This window comes from Choristoneura fumiferana, chromosome 8 (genome assembly GCF_025370935.1).
Source record: "Choristoneura fumiferana chromosome 8, NRCan_CFum_1, whole genome shotgun sequence".
In the NCBI taxonomy this organism is placed as follows: Eukaryota; Metazoa; Arthropoda; class Insecta; order Lepidoptera; family Tortricidae; genus Choristoneura; species Choristoneura fumiferana.
The window spans coordinates 5580940-5597178 of NC_133479.1; the positions used below are offsets into that span (position 1 = coordinate 5580940).

The following is a 16239-nucleotide window of genomic DNA, read 5'->3' on the forward strand; positions in this document are numbered from 1 at the left end:
CCATAAAACACCAAATAACACGTTTATACACTTAACACTGCCCTTTCTGCCTTTTTGTTTAGGAGACATAGTTAAGTTTCAGAGAAGGATATAGGATAGTTTATATCCTGGAAAACGGCTCGGTTCTCGCGGAAGGGTGATAAACAAGTTATTCACTGACAAAGTCGCGGGAACGTTAGTGATAAAATCAAAAAATCAAAAAATCAAAATCATTTATTCAGTAAATAGGCCGCAATGGGCACTTTTACACGTCATTTTTTAAAACTACCAGCGCTTTCGGAAAGACCATCATTGCCAAGAAGAATGCGCCGCAAGAAACTTGGCAGAAAGTCATTTTTTCAACATAAAATAATTACAAATAAAATACTTAAAAACTACAGTATACAATGAAATAAAAGAAAATACAAAATAATAATAATAATAATACAGGGATGTATGGGGTCCCTTAGTTACAAAACTAAACTCTAACTATAATCTACGTTCAGTGGAAGTGTAGACTGCTTCCACCGTCATAAATTAAAATAATATAATTATAATAATAATAATTTAATTCTGAAATTTACATTTCAGGTCAAGTAACCATTAAACTTTTGGATTCCGAAGGCAAGCTCACGTCTGCCGCCCCAAAGTTAGCTCACACGAACTCATGTCATGCTCTGAAAGCAGAGCGGTACCGAGTGCATGGTATTGCTTCCGTTCCCATAAGCTCTATGGGATCGTCTTGGGAGCTTCGACGTCGCGGGCCTGTGACTAGAAATTAAACTAAAAATATACACGTTTAAAATCCATAAGCTTAACAATATACAGCCTTAAATATAGCAAGGGGGTGTATAAAGTCCCTGAGTTAATAATAAAATTACTATATAGCAAGGGGATGTAGAAAGTCCTGAGTTAACAATAAATAAAATTCCTAATCTAAATAATTCAGAGATGTATATAGTCTCTGAATGTCAAAGTAAACTAATTTAATTAACCAAATTATACAATCTTCAGAGGTGAAAAGCCTCCAATGTCAAAAACTTAAAATAATTATTAAAATAAAGAAATGGAGATGTATAAGGTCTCCAAAGTCAAACCAATAAATATTTTTAAATTAAATTCTGCAACGTGGACACGGCAACAGAACCAGAAACTAGACACGAAATGCGCCGGGACACTGCCAAGTCACACCACAACACTTATTTATACACCGACATAAAAACACACACATACACAAACACGAATACATCACATCACATATCAACATCCTAATTTTCATCGGCTTTCAGTTTAGGCCATGTCGCATCATCACATAAGTACTCCTCAACTTTATAGTAAGCTTTCTTCAGAAGTGCACTCTTTATGTATTCTTTAAAAAGTTGTGTGGCAATTTCCATGCTTCTACAGGAACTTTATTGTAAAATCTCACACAGTTTCCCACAAAAGATTTGCTTTACTTTCCGTAAACGGAATTTTTTGGAACGGCAAGCTTGTGCTTATTACGAGTATATTAAACGAGGATAAACAAATTCACACTTACTTTAAAAACTGGAACAACTAGAATTCTGAAATGAACTCGTTCCAAGTTCCAAAATTCAAAAATGACGTTATCAAGTTTTATTTTCCAGTCTACTCTGCCTAGACGGCGGAGGTATCCGCGGCTTGGTCCTCGTCCAAATCCTTATTAACCTCGAAGCAGCGATCGGCCGCCCCATCATCCACTGCTTCGACTGGGTCGCTGGCACCAGCACTGGCGGCATACTGGCTTTGGCACTGGCCAGTGGCAAAACACTCAGGGAATGCCAGAGGCTATACTTCCGTATGAAGGAGTACGCGTTTGTTGGTATGCGGCCTTATCCATCCGAAGCGCTGGAGACTATATTGAAGGACTGTTTGGGTAAGGAATCAAAATAAATAATAAAATATCATGGGACACTTGACACCAATTGACCTTGTCCCAAACTAAGCAAAGCTTGTACTGTGGGTTACTGGACAACGGATAAACATACTTATATAGATAAATAAATTCTTAAATACATATTAAACATCCAAGATCCGAGAAAAAACATTCATATTATTCATACAAATATCTGCCCCGGCCGGGGATCGGACCCGGGACCTCAAGCTTCGTAGTCAGGTTCTCTAACCACTTGGCCATCCGGTCGTCAATATAAATGAAGTAAGTATTATTATTTTTTAATTTCATTAAGGTCTCTACACATAACACCGTATCATATCAAAGTATCAGGCGAAAATATTTTTTTGTATCGAAAAGTATGAGACTATGCCCTTAGTACGCGTTTTGTAAACAACCATCGAGCCGTCGCGTGTCATGTATGCGTTTGATATTCCATTTGAAACTCCATCTGACACGTTCCTATTACGGTCGTTCATTGTGCCGTTCTAAGGCTGTTTGCCCACTGGAGCGGAGTGAGGTTGCGGAGTATAGGGAGAGTTGCGGATTGTCTCTGGCCATAGGCACAAAGATAGATAGCGGAGTGTGAAAGTAATGCGGAGCGGAGCTCCGGACTGTTTTCCATTTGCGGAGCTTCCGTCCCTCCCTGCCCGCTCGCGCTCGTTTCTTCTCGCTTCGCTCTTCTTCCTCACTCCGCATTCTCGCCCCGCTTCCCGGTTTTGCATTAATTTTTATGCAATTCTATTGGTGGATTTTTTCTGTCGCTCACTGCTCAGCTGATTCGCTCCGCTCCAGTGGACAGGCAGTTTAAGGGGAAGATCTTTGTACAACAGTGAGTTCCGGGTGACAAGATGATGATGTTTTTTTCTAGGTACTGAAACGGTAATGGCGGATCTCAAGCATCCCAAACTGATGATCCTGGCGGTGTTGGCCGATAGGAAACCCGTGGATTTACACCTGTTCCGGAACTACCAGTCCGCTCAGGACATACTGGACGCTCACAATAAAACCAGCAGTAAGTTAAACATAATAGGGTAAATCGTCAATTACTAGCCACTGTTTAATAACTATAAACAGATTTGTTTTGGTAATTTTGTAATCCAAATAAGGCCATCAATTCTCAATCGGGTTGGAATCGGGCGACTGTAGCGGCCGTTCAAGCTGTTTTATCCTATTTACCTTGATGAATCCAGCTCATATTTTAGCTGTGCGCTTTGGGTCATTCATCATAACCATCATGTCAGCAGAAAGACGTCCACTGCTGGACATAGGCCTCCCCCAAGGCTCTCCACGCAGACCGTTCTTGTGGTTTCCGCATCAGCCGCGATCCCGCGATCTTAACCAGGTCGTCGCTCCATCTTGTTGGAGGCCTACCGATAGCTCGTCTCCCGGCCCGCGGACGACATTCATTTGGGTCATTATCTTGTTGAAATACATACCGGCCCTCCAAGCAACATTTAAGCAATGGAATCTCTAAATTTACTCGCAAAATGTTGACATAATCCGCAGCACTAATTATTACATTAATTCGAGCTAAGCTACCTACTTCAGACCATGCAAATGAGTCCCACACCATAACATTGCCCCCACCATGCTTTACAGTTTTTTGGATGTTTCGTTCTGCTAAAGTTTACCAGCCAGAGCCAAAAAAAGCTTGCCAGGTTTACGCCACACCCTAAACCGCTTTTTATTAACCCCGATGCAAAAAGAGGGTTGTTATAAGTTTGACCGCTATGTGTGTCTGGGTGTCTGTATGTCTGTGCGTCTGTCTGTGGAACGGTAGCTCTTTAACGGGTGAACCAATTTGAATGCGGTTTTTTTATTTGAAAGCAGGGTTTCTAGCGATGGTTCTTAGACAGGTTTTATCAAAATCGGTTCAGCTGTTTTTGAGATATTGAACTTTGAAGTGACTATGTTGGGGGCTTTCCAACTTTTTGTTGGTTAGGTTGATATTATAGCTCGAATTTACTTTTATCCGTCTATAAGTGACTTCCAGTACTACAATGTGACGAAATTCACAAAATAGTATATGCTTTTCGTGTAAGTGTATGATTTATTTCGTCCAGCACACTGTAGTATAAGGTGTCAATTACTGGGCACCCTTCAATAACTGGCCACCTTAGAGGACAAGTACAATGCATACCGCCTGCGCTGCGTAAGCCCGGCAGCCGGCAGGCGGCTGGCAACGCGTCGCCGCTGCGCAGACGCTGGCACGACGACGACGCTGTGAGGGAGTCTCTTATACTAAAATGAGTTCTGGTCAACCTATAAATAGAGTTAATTTTTAGTATAGATGGCTAATGAAAGGTGGCCAGTAATTGAAGATTTACCCTAAATGGCAGTGCCTTGAAATAGTATCAGTGGAATTCTCTGAATAAAACCGGCCAAGTGTGGCCAAGTCTTAACAAGATGTGTTGTTATGAATTGTCAAAACACTAACAAGGATAGTGGCTGCAAGTTTTACAGTTCGTATCGTACCGTCCCACTCTTTCTCGTATTAAATAATATAAGCGTCAGCGGGACGGCAAGATACGACCTTCGAATTTTGCACTTCGTAGTACAGGGCCAGGTAGCCAGCTCGCTTTTAGCTGCCGGGGATTATAGAATGTATTTGTCTCCAGACCGGTCGGGGCCAGAGGCGGGCGATTCAATAGGGCTGGCGCCGCCGCCGCCGCCCTCAGAGCAATTGGTGTGGCAGGCCGCGCGGGCCACCGGCGCTGCGCCCTCCTACTTCACCGCTTCTGGCAGGTAACCTAAATTTTCGGATATAAACGTGCAATGCAGCAGGGCTACTACGAAATTCGAAAATCACAACACACATTGCATAGACGTAGCTATCATAAGGCCCCTCTTTATGTGGCCTGGTCTCCCTCGTTCCAGGTACTTGGACGGCGGTCTGATGGGCAACAACCCTACCCTGGACGCGCTCACGGAGTTGGCGGAGATGCGTCTGGCGCTGCGGGCCACTGGACAGGCGGAGGAGGCGCGGTTGACCGAACTTAGGCTCGTCGTTTCCGCGGGCACCGGTTAGTACCGGCTTCCACATACACCGTGTTTCTCTTGATTTCGGTTAACTTGGAAAGATGGTTCATTGATAAAAACGCACCTGGTAATAGAGAATATTACGCAAAAAGCTGCGCAGGGGGCGACACTAGCACAAACCGTAAACAAAGCCGCAATGACAATGTCAGTTCTCTTTATAGTTTGTGGCCATGACGGATCATGACATATTTATTAGTATCAAAATAACATGATATTTACATCGATAAAATGATATTATATGTGGCATCCGCATCCTACGGACAATTAAAAGACATTTAAGACATTCAGACAATTGTTTACGGTTTGTGCTAGTGCTGTATTAAATAATAAATTATTGTAGAGCTAGCGCGCCTGCAATTTTTTTAACTTTTTAATTTCTCGCCGACCATAAACTATGCACTTAGCCTTCTGATATGTAAGGAATAATGTAGACTTTTACGGACATTTTTGAGAAAAATAATAATGTATTATATTGTAAAATTAACAATCTTGACGACTGACATTGACGTGACACATAACCTCATTTTGGTAACCTTCTTTTGCTAAATATGTTTGAATTAAAAACGCTAAATCTACAAACCTAAAAAAAATACCATAAATTAAGAACCTTGACGCTGTTTTACTGCGCGTAATTAAATTAACTATCTTAATTCTTTATTATCTTTCAAACAGTAAAAGTTAGTCCACTAGTGTCTTGGAGAAGTTAACTTCATTTGATTTGTTGAATGTTCCCTTAAAGTTAACGGAAATCAAAAATAACACGGTGTATAGGGTGTCCCACGGCTAAGCCACATGGAGGGAAAAAATACTCCGCGGCACAAAATTTGGTCCAACCTATATACAAAATGACCTATTACTGCATACATTTAAGGCCCACATTTTTTGCCGCTCAGTATATCTTAAATACTTATTGCAAATGATCAATTTTGTTGAAAGAAGACTTCATTTTGATTTTGAAAACTAACCGCGTTCAAAAACTGTTTAATAATTCCCTGTTTCAACCGGATTATTTTTGATCGCGTAAATCATATTTTCCAGGTCTGAATCCACTAAGCAAAGTGAACGACTACGATGTGTTCAAACCGGAGAGTGTGTGGGGCATGGCCAAGCTGGCATGGGGACTTACGTCCATCGGGAAGCTTCTGGTCGACCAGGTAAAGACCATGAATTTTTATTCACTGCACCACTTAAAGGACAATATTTGCTTGTACAGTCGAGTTCATAACTTATAAGCAAAAAGTAAAAGAAAAATAAAAAAATCGAATCGCCATGACGACCACATGTTCAGAACCATCTTTGAAACGACTGAGTAACGCCAATAAATAAACTCGATATTTTTCTTACGAACAGCAATTGGGTCGAGGCTGGACGTTGCTTTGTGATTTCCATACCGTTGCCTTCGTGGTATCAATGAGGACCCAATGGGCCACTATAGGCTTTCCTGCCAAAATTGCGCTGGCCATTTTTTCCGTCACGCTGCGCTAGCCGGGTTCTTTGACGACTAACGATTTTACTCAAAGTTAACAGTAACGAATGTGACATATACATCCTACTAATATGCTATAAAATCTATGCCACGGCGGCCTTGCTTGTGACGTGTTCTGTTGACCCGTTACCCGCGTTTACCTTTGCGGCACTTATTTACCATTTAGAGTTCACCGTGGTCCGCGAGTTGTTCTTTGTGTTTAGTTTCACGGCCGGCAAAGGACTGTTTGAAAACAAATATTGTTAATTGAGGTTGGGTCGGAAAAACTCGACAACAGTTAAAACTCTACAGGCACAAAATTTTGTCGAGTATCTATCACGCTTTTAGGCTTTTGAACTGATCTCAAGTTACCTCATCGGTTAGCATTAGATTGAGTATATAGGTACAAAAGCATTTTTCACACCTCTCATTCAGAAATAGTATATTTTTTATCGAGGGACTAAAATAAGCCAATATATACCCTAGGTGGTTAGCCACCCGAGCTTTAGCGAGAGTGTCTATTTATCGGAGGGTTTATAATTAACTTTTAGTCACGAGGTGAAAACTCTATTTTTCTCTTCGATTGCGAGAAAAAAAAAGTCATTTCTGTGAAAGAATTAATGCGTTTCTATTCCTCCAGTATAAACTTGTGAGCAAAAATTTGATCAAAATATCTGACGGCATGGTGGTTAACCCATTCTAATAGCGAACCTACTGTGTTAAAAATAAAGTTGTGTTAAATACTTGTGATATATAGATATAATTTAATAATATTGTAAATCTGTTTAAAAAAATATACCTCGTTGAGTTTCTTGCCGGATAATTCTCAACATAGGTTTTTCCGAAGCGGTGGTAGATTTTTTTGACATTCATAAGTACTTGTTATAGCCTAAATTGAATAAAGATATTTTGAATTTGACTTTGTGTTGTCGTGATTAACGTTTTTGTTATCTATCAACTTATTCAGGCGACACAAGCTGATGGCCGCGTGGTCGAGCGAGCCCGCGCGTGGTGCAGTACACTCGGCGTTCCGTACTATCGCTTCTGCCCGCCGCTCTCCAAAGACGTCGCCATGGACGAACGGAATGATGAGGTAAATCCTAATTGCTATTAATATCATAAATTATAATCTGAGTCAGTCGTGAAATTAAAAAAAAAAAGGGGAAATTGCATATTAACGAGATTCGCTGATCATATAATTAGTTCATAAAGGGAGATGAACAGGGCTAACCTTACCTCAGTAATCGATAATGGATTGTTCGTAATCATGTTCACGTAAAACCCACACATATCTCATTACACATTGCGCTTTTTATTTTCAACATTAAAAAAAAACTGTTACTACTACTAACTAAGCCTTTTGAATTAGTGTAGTGCTAGAATAGTGACTAGTGAATTAAAATTGTTGCAGTGCACAAAATACACATGAACATAGTGTCTTCCCCTTAAGAAATTAAGAACTTAAAAAATCTTATTTTATCTTTTTCCTAATAGAAATTAGACAATATAATCACTAGTGTTTTCACTATAATTCCGAGACGTACCACACACCGCGTGTACCTACTCGTGAACGGCATCCGAACTGGACTGGTCGTAACGTCTTTTTTTTGAGACTGATGAGTGAATTTTGAACATGAAACTACCCCCTGATGAGTGAATGTTTGGTACCTACCAACCGTTATTTCATTGGCAATCGAATGAAAGCGATCCCAATTGAATATAAACCGTGTTGTCTCAATAATAAGGTTTTAAGTTGGGTAAAAAATTCGGGCACAAATGTGTGCCTTTGGGAAACTCGGGTATACCAAATCGCGGGCTCAAATTTGTGCCCGTGGGAAATAGCGAAACAAAAAGCGCTCAAGGTCATGGGATTTTCGAAAAATCTATTTTAGGCACAAATTTGTGCTTCTGGGAGTGGTTAGGTTATAAGAAATTTTCGAAATTTTCCTATATGAAAAATTGCGCAATTTTGGTAAGTTTCCTTTGGCACATCAGTATACCTAGTGCCATCCACGAAGAAAAAAAATAGCCATTAATTACATTGTAACAAGAACCACGGCACGTTCATCGTGAATGACTCTTTCTATAGGTCAAAAGTTTATTCTTTTATAAAATGTTTGCCGATTGTTAAGTGATTTATTTAAACCTCTTTCAGGTGCTGGTGAGAATGTTATGGGAAACGCACGCCTATATGCGTCAACACCGGGACCGGGTCAACGAACTCGCAGCTATACTCAGAGAGGAGCTTATGCAGATTTGACAAGGTAGCTGATTCACTTGTTTTACTTAGACTATACTCAAACACTACACCTATTATCAACGTCTTCGGCGTACTTAACCAATTTGATGAGTGGCCTAGACTGATACCCTCCACCATTGATTTAGAATATCCTAGATACCCTAATAACGCTTAAAATGTGTCTTGCTACAACTGTGCTTAAACGCCTTTAAGAACATATGCGCTGTCGAGTAACGCGTGCTTCGGTATCGGATTCCGAACCGCCTGAAGTGCTCTCATAAAAACGTGAAAAAATAATAAATTACGACTTGAAAAAGGGTGGCATATTATATTTTTCGTTTAAGTAATAACTTAATCCGATACAATATTATAAATGCGAAGTAACTTGTCTGTCTGTCTGTCTGTCTGTACTATCTGTTCTGCCCGCTTTCACCAAAAACCGCTGAATCGATAATGGATGTTTGTACATAGATATAATAGACCATGGGAAAGAACATAGGCTATTTATTTATCGCGAAAAAAAAGGCTTTAAGGGTTTGAATATAGGGGGTGAAAGTTTATACTAGTGGATAATTCGTTGCATGTTGGAAAAAATACCATGAACATTGGCTTTAGGCACATAATAAGAAAAAGTGGTACTTATTTTAGCTTTTTGAAATAGACCTTAGGGATGAAATAATCATGAAAGCTCACTATGAAGATCGTCATTATCGAAGAAAACGCGTTTACTTTATGAAACTTGGTATCTTGAACTGATAGAGATTAATCTTTGTTCGAGCGTTTTTTTTAAATTCTTCTTACTTACTTACAACCGGTTAAAAATCGACTCGAACTCGACGGGTCAAGGGTTCCGTTGAATTAGGTAGTTTGAATATAAGTTTTAGCAGAGCCAAGCTCATAAGCAAAATGTACGCAATGTGGGGTCATTCGGGTATAACATAACAGTGTGCATGAAAAATTATGATTTTCAGATTTAGCTTAAATTTTGCTATAAAGGGAATAAATTTTGCTAAAAAGCTTTCCTTTATAGGCACAAATTTGTGCTTCTGGAGAGGAAAGTACCCTAAATTTTCCTATATGAAAAATTTCGCAATTTTGGTAAGTTTCCTTTGGCATAAATACTAGTGCCATCCACGAAGAAAAAAAAGCCATTAATACATTGTAATAAGAACCACGGCACGTTCATCGTGAATGACTCTTTCTATAGGTCAAAAGTTTATTCTTTTATAAAATGTTTGCCGATTGTTAAGTGATTTATTTAAACCTCTTTCAGGTGCTGGTGAGAATGTTATGGGAAACGCACGCCTATATGCGTCAACACCGGGACCGGGTCAACGAACTCGCAGCTATACTCAGAGAGGAGCTTATGCAGATTTGACAAGGTAGCTGATTCACTTGTTTTACTTAGACTAGACTCAAACACTACACCTATTATCAACGTCTTCGGCGTACTTAACCAATTTGATAAGTGGCCTAGACTGATACCTCCACCATTGATTTAGAATATCCTAGATACCCTAATAACGCTTAAAATATGTCTTGCTACAACTGTGCTTAAACGCCTTCTAAGAACAGTTGCGCTGTCAGTAACGCGTGCTTCGGTATCGGATCAACACGCCGAAGTGCTCCATAAAAAATTAAAAAATAATAAATTACGACTTGAAAAAGGGTGAATTTCGTAAGTAAAAGTTAATAGTTTCATAATGTAGTGAATTTGTGGCAAAATACGCCTTCAAACTCATTAAAAACATTATTGTTCTAAATTAATTTCCATAAGTACCTTATTTCATTTGAAACGTCAAAGCCGTCAATTTGTTACGTTTGCCACGTGGCCAAAACTTAAATATTCGTGACATAAGGTTGCATGTAACCAAAATTGAAATGTTCTTAAGTACATTATGTGTTTTTAATTTGCCTTAGTAGACGCACGCACTTGTCACTTAGCGATGGGACATTTTTGCGACTTGAATTTGTAGGTGACAGTGTATCTAGGGTATTCTAAATCGCTGATCTCCACGCATTCCTGAGAAAAAGGCTCTTGACAGAAGGACAGACAAACGACAAAGTGATCCTATAATGTAAGGGTTCCGTTTTTTTTTTTGTAGGTACGGATCCTCTAAAAGAAGCTAGTTTTTTGGTACCTGATTCATACAAGATCATTCGTAATTCGACCTATTACTAATCACAATAAGATTGCATTATTGGTGGTTTTCCGAAGGAGCATAACACTTTTTCTTATGCTTTATGTGTAATGTATTAGTATTATAATAAACTTTTCCTCTTACAGAGTCGGCAGCAACGGTATAACGAATAATCAGAGTCCCGACAGTACCGTATTGATATATTGCATTCGGGCGCCAAAACAATAAATGTTATAGGTCGATTCACAAGAGCTGGCACGAATGGGTTGAACGGAAGTAATGTCGCTTAGACATTTTTGTAGGAAAATGACAGATACATGACATTTTCACATATGTGTGAACCATATGCAACTAGGTAACACACAGATACTTTCATTCACTCGTTCAATCTATTCGTACCAGCTCTTGTTAATTGGCCTGTACGTAGAACAAAAGTGAACATGAGAGGAATTTATTATTTACGAGTATTGGTGAATTGGAATTATTTTGGTTCTTAGGGATCACATTTCATAATGTAATTTTTATACACACCACAACCGGGGTTACAATTTGAGGTTGCAATGATAAAATTTAATGTATTTCGAACAAAATTGTTTTTTACAGTACTTAGTATTATTGTTATGCTATATGAAGATTATTTGTTTTGTTTGTCTATTATTAATGGTATCGTGATATACATGCAGGTATATTTATTTAATTTATTCCAATTTTTATTTGTTGATAGATAAATAGAGATTTTTAATGCATCACAATTTTTGCGTAGAAAGTTTATAATAGCAAATGTGTTGGCTAGCTTTAATATTTTCCTAATGAATTATTATTATTATTATTATTACGTTAACTAAATGAAATATTGATAAATTCTATAAGAGTGTATAAATTATATCTTATATTAAATATATATCAGGCTGTCAGGGGTAAATGCGGAGCGGAGTCACAGGGGTAACTCCGCTCCGCATTTGTTTACCACGTGGAGCTAGACAGCGGAGCGCAGCGAGAAAATGGGTGTGTAATGTTTGTCATAAAAACGATTTGCGAATTTTCATTTCTCATAACGCAAATATCAGAATTTCAATCTGTCGAAATATTGAGAACGTATAAAAACAATATGCATATAAACAAATTGCCGAATTTCTCAAATCATATTATTCAATTAGCATAATTGTCTTATGCATACTAAAGTTCTGTATAATAGTCATGCAGCATGATTAATCAAAGTTCATAATAAACAATTTTTATACAAACATGGAGGATAATGATCGAAAAGTATAAGACACCTGGCAAAAATCCAACAGCAAAGTTCATTGTGAAGCAATTTTATCCGGACTGCTATAAAAAAATACCTAACATCGAAGGCTAAGGCGGGAGCGAAGTGGAGCGTAGCGTGAACTAACCTATCCGAGTCGCTTCTGCTCCGAACCGTCTTGCTCGCACAAATTAAATGTTTTTTTTTTTGCCTTTGGCACGCATGATGTTATACCGCACGTTGTTATAGATTTTAATAATTATATGATTAACCGAATATTCAAAATGAAATTATTGAATATAAGCATTATAGCAATTGTTGTTATGACTAATGAATGTTATATTATTTAAAGCTTATGCTCGGTAATAATATGAAATCCGTTTTTATGCTAAATGAATATTATGATTCTTGAACATAGTAAAATGAAATTATGCTAAAAGTTTGTATGACGATTGAACGGCACCCCGAGAAAGTAATGCGGAGTAGACTTCCGGACTGTTTTTCCATTCGCGGAGCTTCCCCACTTCCCCGCTCGTTCTCGTTTCTCCGCCCCGCATCCCCGCTCCTCTTCCTCGCTCCGCATTTGTATGAATTTTTAACCTCTTCACCGCCACAAAACAAACGAAATGACATGCTCTGTGCGCCACAGAAAAACCAGCGACAAATCAACTTGATTTTTAATTCCCATTGCAAAAGGATTCATTTCGAGTTGAATGTTGGTCATGTATAGATGACCGTGGCGTGTGAGGCGGTGAAGAGGTTAATTAAGCTAGTTATCAACGCCCTGTCCACTGAAGAGAAGCGGGGATTTTATACAATTCTATTGGTAGATGTTTATCTTGCTCACCGCTCCGCTGGCTCGCTCCGCTCCAGTGGACAGGCCGCATTTACGCCTTTTAAAGTACTATTTAGTATGAGTTCAGACCTCATTTCTGACCTCTGTAGTATTTCCGCTGTTTCTTCAAACATTTTAGAACTAAGTATTTAAAGTTGTTATGTACATTATATATGCTTGCACAAAATAAACTGTAGGTATAACCAGGTGATTGTGCTCATTAGTATGAGAGCCTTAGGGGCTGTTTCACCATCCATTCATTAATGTTAAGTGACGGTTAAATGTGACGCCGTCTTCGTCTATTCGAACAAAACAAATAGAGACAGCATCACATTTAACCGTCACTTAACACTAATCAATGGATGGTGAAACAGCACCTTCATACACTACTTTATAGGAAAACAACGGCCTTAGAATAATTAAAAAAATGGCCAATAGAACTACCGATATTGTGTTGTTTTCATTTTGTTCTTGCAACAAAACATTCTTCGGATACCTAGTGTAGTATTTACTTGAATGGATTTATTTATATGGAATAATGAGAATGAATTGTTTGATTTAACATTATTTGTTTTGATAATTATTTATATATTTGGTTGATATCTTTTAAAAAACCCATGACATTGTTGTTCTTTTGAAAATCAACGGTTTGATTTTAGAAAGAGAATAAAAACCTTGCAGCTATGGGCTGAATTTACCAAAACATATTCGATTTGGGATTTAAATGTCAAAAATAACATTATCATCTAAGTAGGTATAATAATAAGGTAATATTTGTTCTTCAAGCAATTGTAATAAACTTGGTTACTTTTGTATCTCAACTATTTAATATAATTAATAAACAGACAGGCCGAAAAAATGGTTTTATTCCAAATTAAACACACATTTTTAAAAGCACTTTTATTTCTTTATAATAAAACTTACTAATGGAGGCTTATACAAAGACTCAATAATATCACATTTCTGATGTGGATATTATCAATCCACGAACTAAACTAAGTACTAAAACTATCCTATTAGTGTACCTAAGCCGCTAAGTACCAACGATAAGTTTTAAGTTGTGTAGCTCCACAAATCTAAGGACTATCTCTCACAGGTTAAGTTTGAGGTCAGTTAGCATACAAGACAACTATGCGGTACATTATACTTTGTTTTTTTAGCATTAGTAAAAGGGTAAACAATCTTGACGAGTCTTTTTATTGAAAAACGTTTTAAAAAAAACAGTAACTATTACTTTAGAAACCAAAAGCATGTAAATAATGATATGTCCTTGGTAATTGTTACATATCTGCTGTGACTTATTTTTCAAAAGTGTTTTTCAATAAAAGACAAGTCCAGATTGCTTACCTTTCTTCTAATGCAAAAAAATGAAGTATAGAAATACAGAAAAGTATTTACTTGAAGCTCAAAACACACTAGGCGTAAGTTCAATATTGTATTTGTGCAAGTGCGCTCAGAGTACTTTACTTGCACTTGTAGTAAGGGTTCTTACACATTAAGACGATACGATATCGCGTGATTTTCCACCACAGCATTCTTGCAACGATGCAGCGTCGTATCAAAACGCGATATCGTGCCGTGTTTATGTGTCAGAGCCCGGAGACTGCTTATAACTCAACGTGTACTTTAGGCGATCACTCGCACAAAAACAAAGCTGAGCCTACCCGTTGTAGTGTTTGCGATTATGCAAGTAGCTGGAATAGCATACATACGCTGTCTCTTGCGTCACGAATTGGCGCCAATTGGCGGCAAATACCGAGGGAGGTAACTGTCACTATCATGAGCGGATCCTGAGGTCTAAAGTGAAAAGTGATTCCAATTTGTGACATTGTCGAGCCAGTGTAATACATCTAAACAAACACCATACCCGTGACAGAGCGGTCTCAAACCTAGATCCGCTAAAAGTTCCCATGCCCATAAAAACTATTTATTATTGTCTCTCGAGTTAAATTCTTCACAAAGTTTCACTTGGAGAAACAAATAAGTACCGTTTTAAGTAGATGAGATTCTACAATTAATGTACAACCATTTTTTTCTATAAAATAATTCAGTGGTTTATTTGCAAAGTAAAATAATTATTTCACTATTTAGCTGTCTACTTTGATAAATAAATATTTAAATATAGGAACATGAATCCTTAATTAAGTTCATTGGCCCATGAATTGGTTTATTTCAAGCATTTAGATATGACCTTTCACGCTTCACTGAAAAATCTAATACCTAGACATAAACATTGAGTTTCTACAGTATGCATACACTATAATCATGATTGGGTGTTATACATTATTAAGTTATTAACCTTTTAACCGCCAATACATTTTCATTCGTACAGTGGAACAAATAGAATCATGACCCAGGGTGGAACCTTTTCATAATCAATTTCACTATGATTTTCTAGACAAAAGTATGAGATGTGAACATGACATTGACATTAGTAGCACAAAGGTTCCACCCTGGGTCATGATTAAATTTGTTCGACTGTACGTGCCCGTGTCGCCACCTACACCGAAACTATGTATATGACATTTTGTCTTAAATATAAGACTACGGCGATATTGGCTGAAGATTGGGTGTCTTATATATCAAACTACGGCGGTCAAAAGGTTAATATTGAAAACAGGTTAATCTAATTTGAAAAGGTCATAAGAGTCAAATGGTTTGTTACTCCAGATTTAGTCTTATGAGTTCTCTGATAAAGTTTAATTCTATTAAGCAATTTAGTCCGATTTACTTCCACTTATGACGTGTTTCACAGTTTAAAACGATATATGTATGTTTAAACAAATAACTAAAGAAAGCCGGTACTCAATGCCTTTAGAAATTGTCTGGTACAATGGCCATTGTATATAAAACATGGTTGTTTACTAACAATGGTTAAAAGATATGTATACCTATATCTTTGTTTGCTTATTTAATTCTATGCGAGACTACATTTGCTGTACATATAGCAAATGTTTGTTTGGTGCTTCCGCTTCGAAAAACCTTTGCATATTGTATTCCATTTTATAAATTCGCTACACATTTAAACTCATCCATCGGTATTACAAATAGTCAACAATGTACGATAACCAACATATAGAAGGAAGCACCGAGACAATACTGCAAAAACAACTAAATTAAAAAAACAGTTTTTCCTGATGTATTGTACAGAGTGGTACTCAGCTATTTTCACAATATTCTCTCGATATTCAAGAAATTAAACACAAATAAACATTTGGACACAGAAAAAATAGGCATTGCTGCTGACAAATAAACGTGCGAAATGTCAAGTTAAATTATGTAGAAAACAATAATAAGAGTGAATTTTATGTCAATTGTAAACCTAACCCAATAACGTGCAACATTCACATAGTGTATAATGGGGACGTGTATTTTCT

General features: G+C 37.7%; 1 protein-coding gene and 1 long non-coding RNA gene across 2 annotated transcripts in view; both read left to right on the top strand.

The window, feature by feature from the left end:
- Positions 1 to 8684, top strand: part of LOC141430332 (85/88 kDa calcium-independent phospholipase A2-like) — an 18657-nt gene extending 9973 nt beyond the window's left edge. Inside the window, exons 2-8 of the mRNA XM_074090984.1 lie at positions 1595 to 1876; positions 2766 to 2909; positions 4516 to 4642; positions 4775 to 4920; positions 5975 to 6090; positions 7369 to 7494; positions 8557 to 8684. Of these exons, the coding sequence (XP_073947085.1) occupies positions 1595 to 1876; positions 2766 to 2909; positions 4516 to 4642; positions 4775 to 4920; positions 5975 to 6090; positions 7369 to 7494; positions 8557 to 8661 (1046 nt within the window). The 3' untranslated portion in view covers positions 8662 to 8684. The remainder of the gene's footprint in view (positions 1 to 1594; positions 1877 to 2765; positions 2910 to 4515; positions 4643 to 4774; positions 4921 to 5974; positions 6091 to 7368; positions 7495 to 8556) is intronic.
- Positions 8685 to 9917: 1233 nt separating this feature from the next.
- Positions 9918 to 16236, top strand: LOC141430204 (uncharacterized). Its single transcript, XR_012451623.1, has 2 exons — positions 9918 to 10022; positions 10928 to 16236. It is a non-coding gene; the product is annotated as an uncharacterized lncRNA (long non-coding RNA).
- The last annotated feature ends 3 nt before the right edge of the window (positions 16237 to 16239 follow it).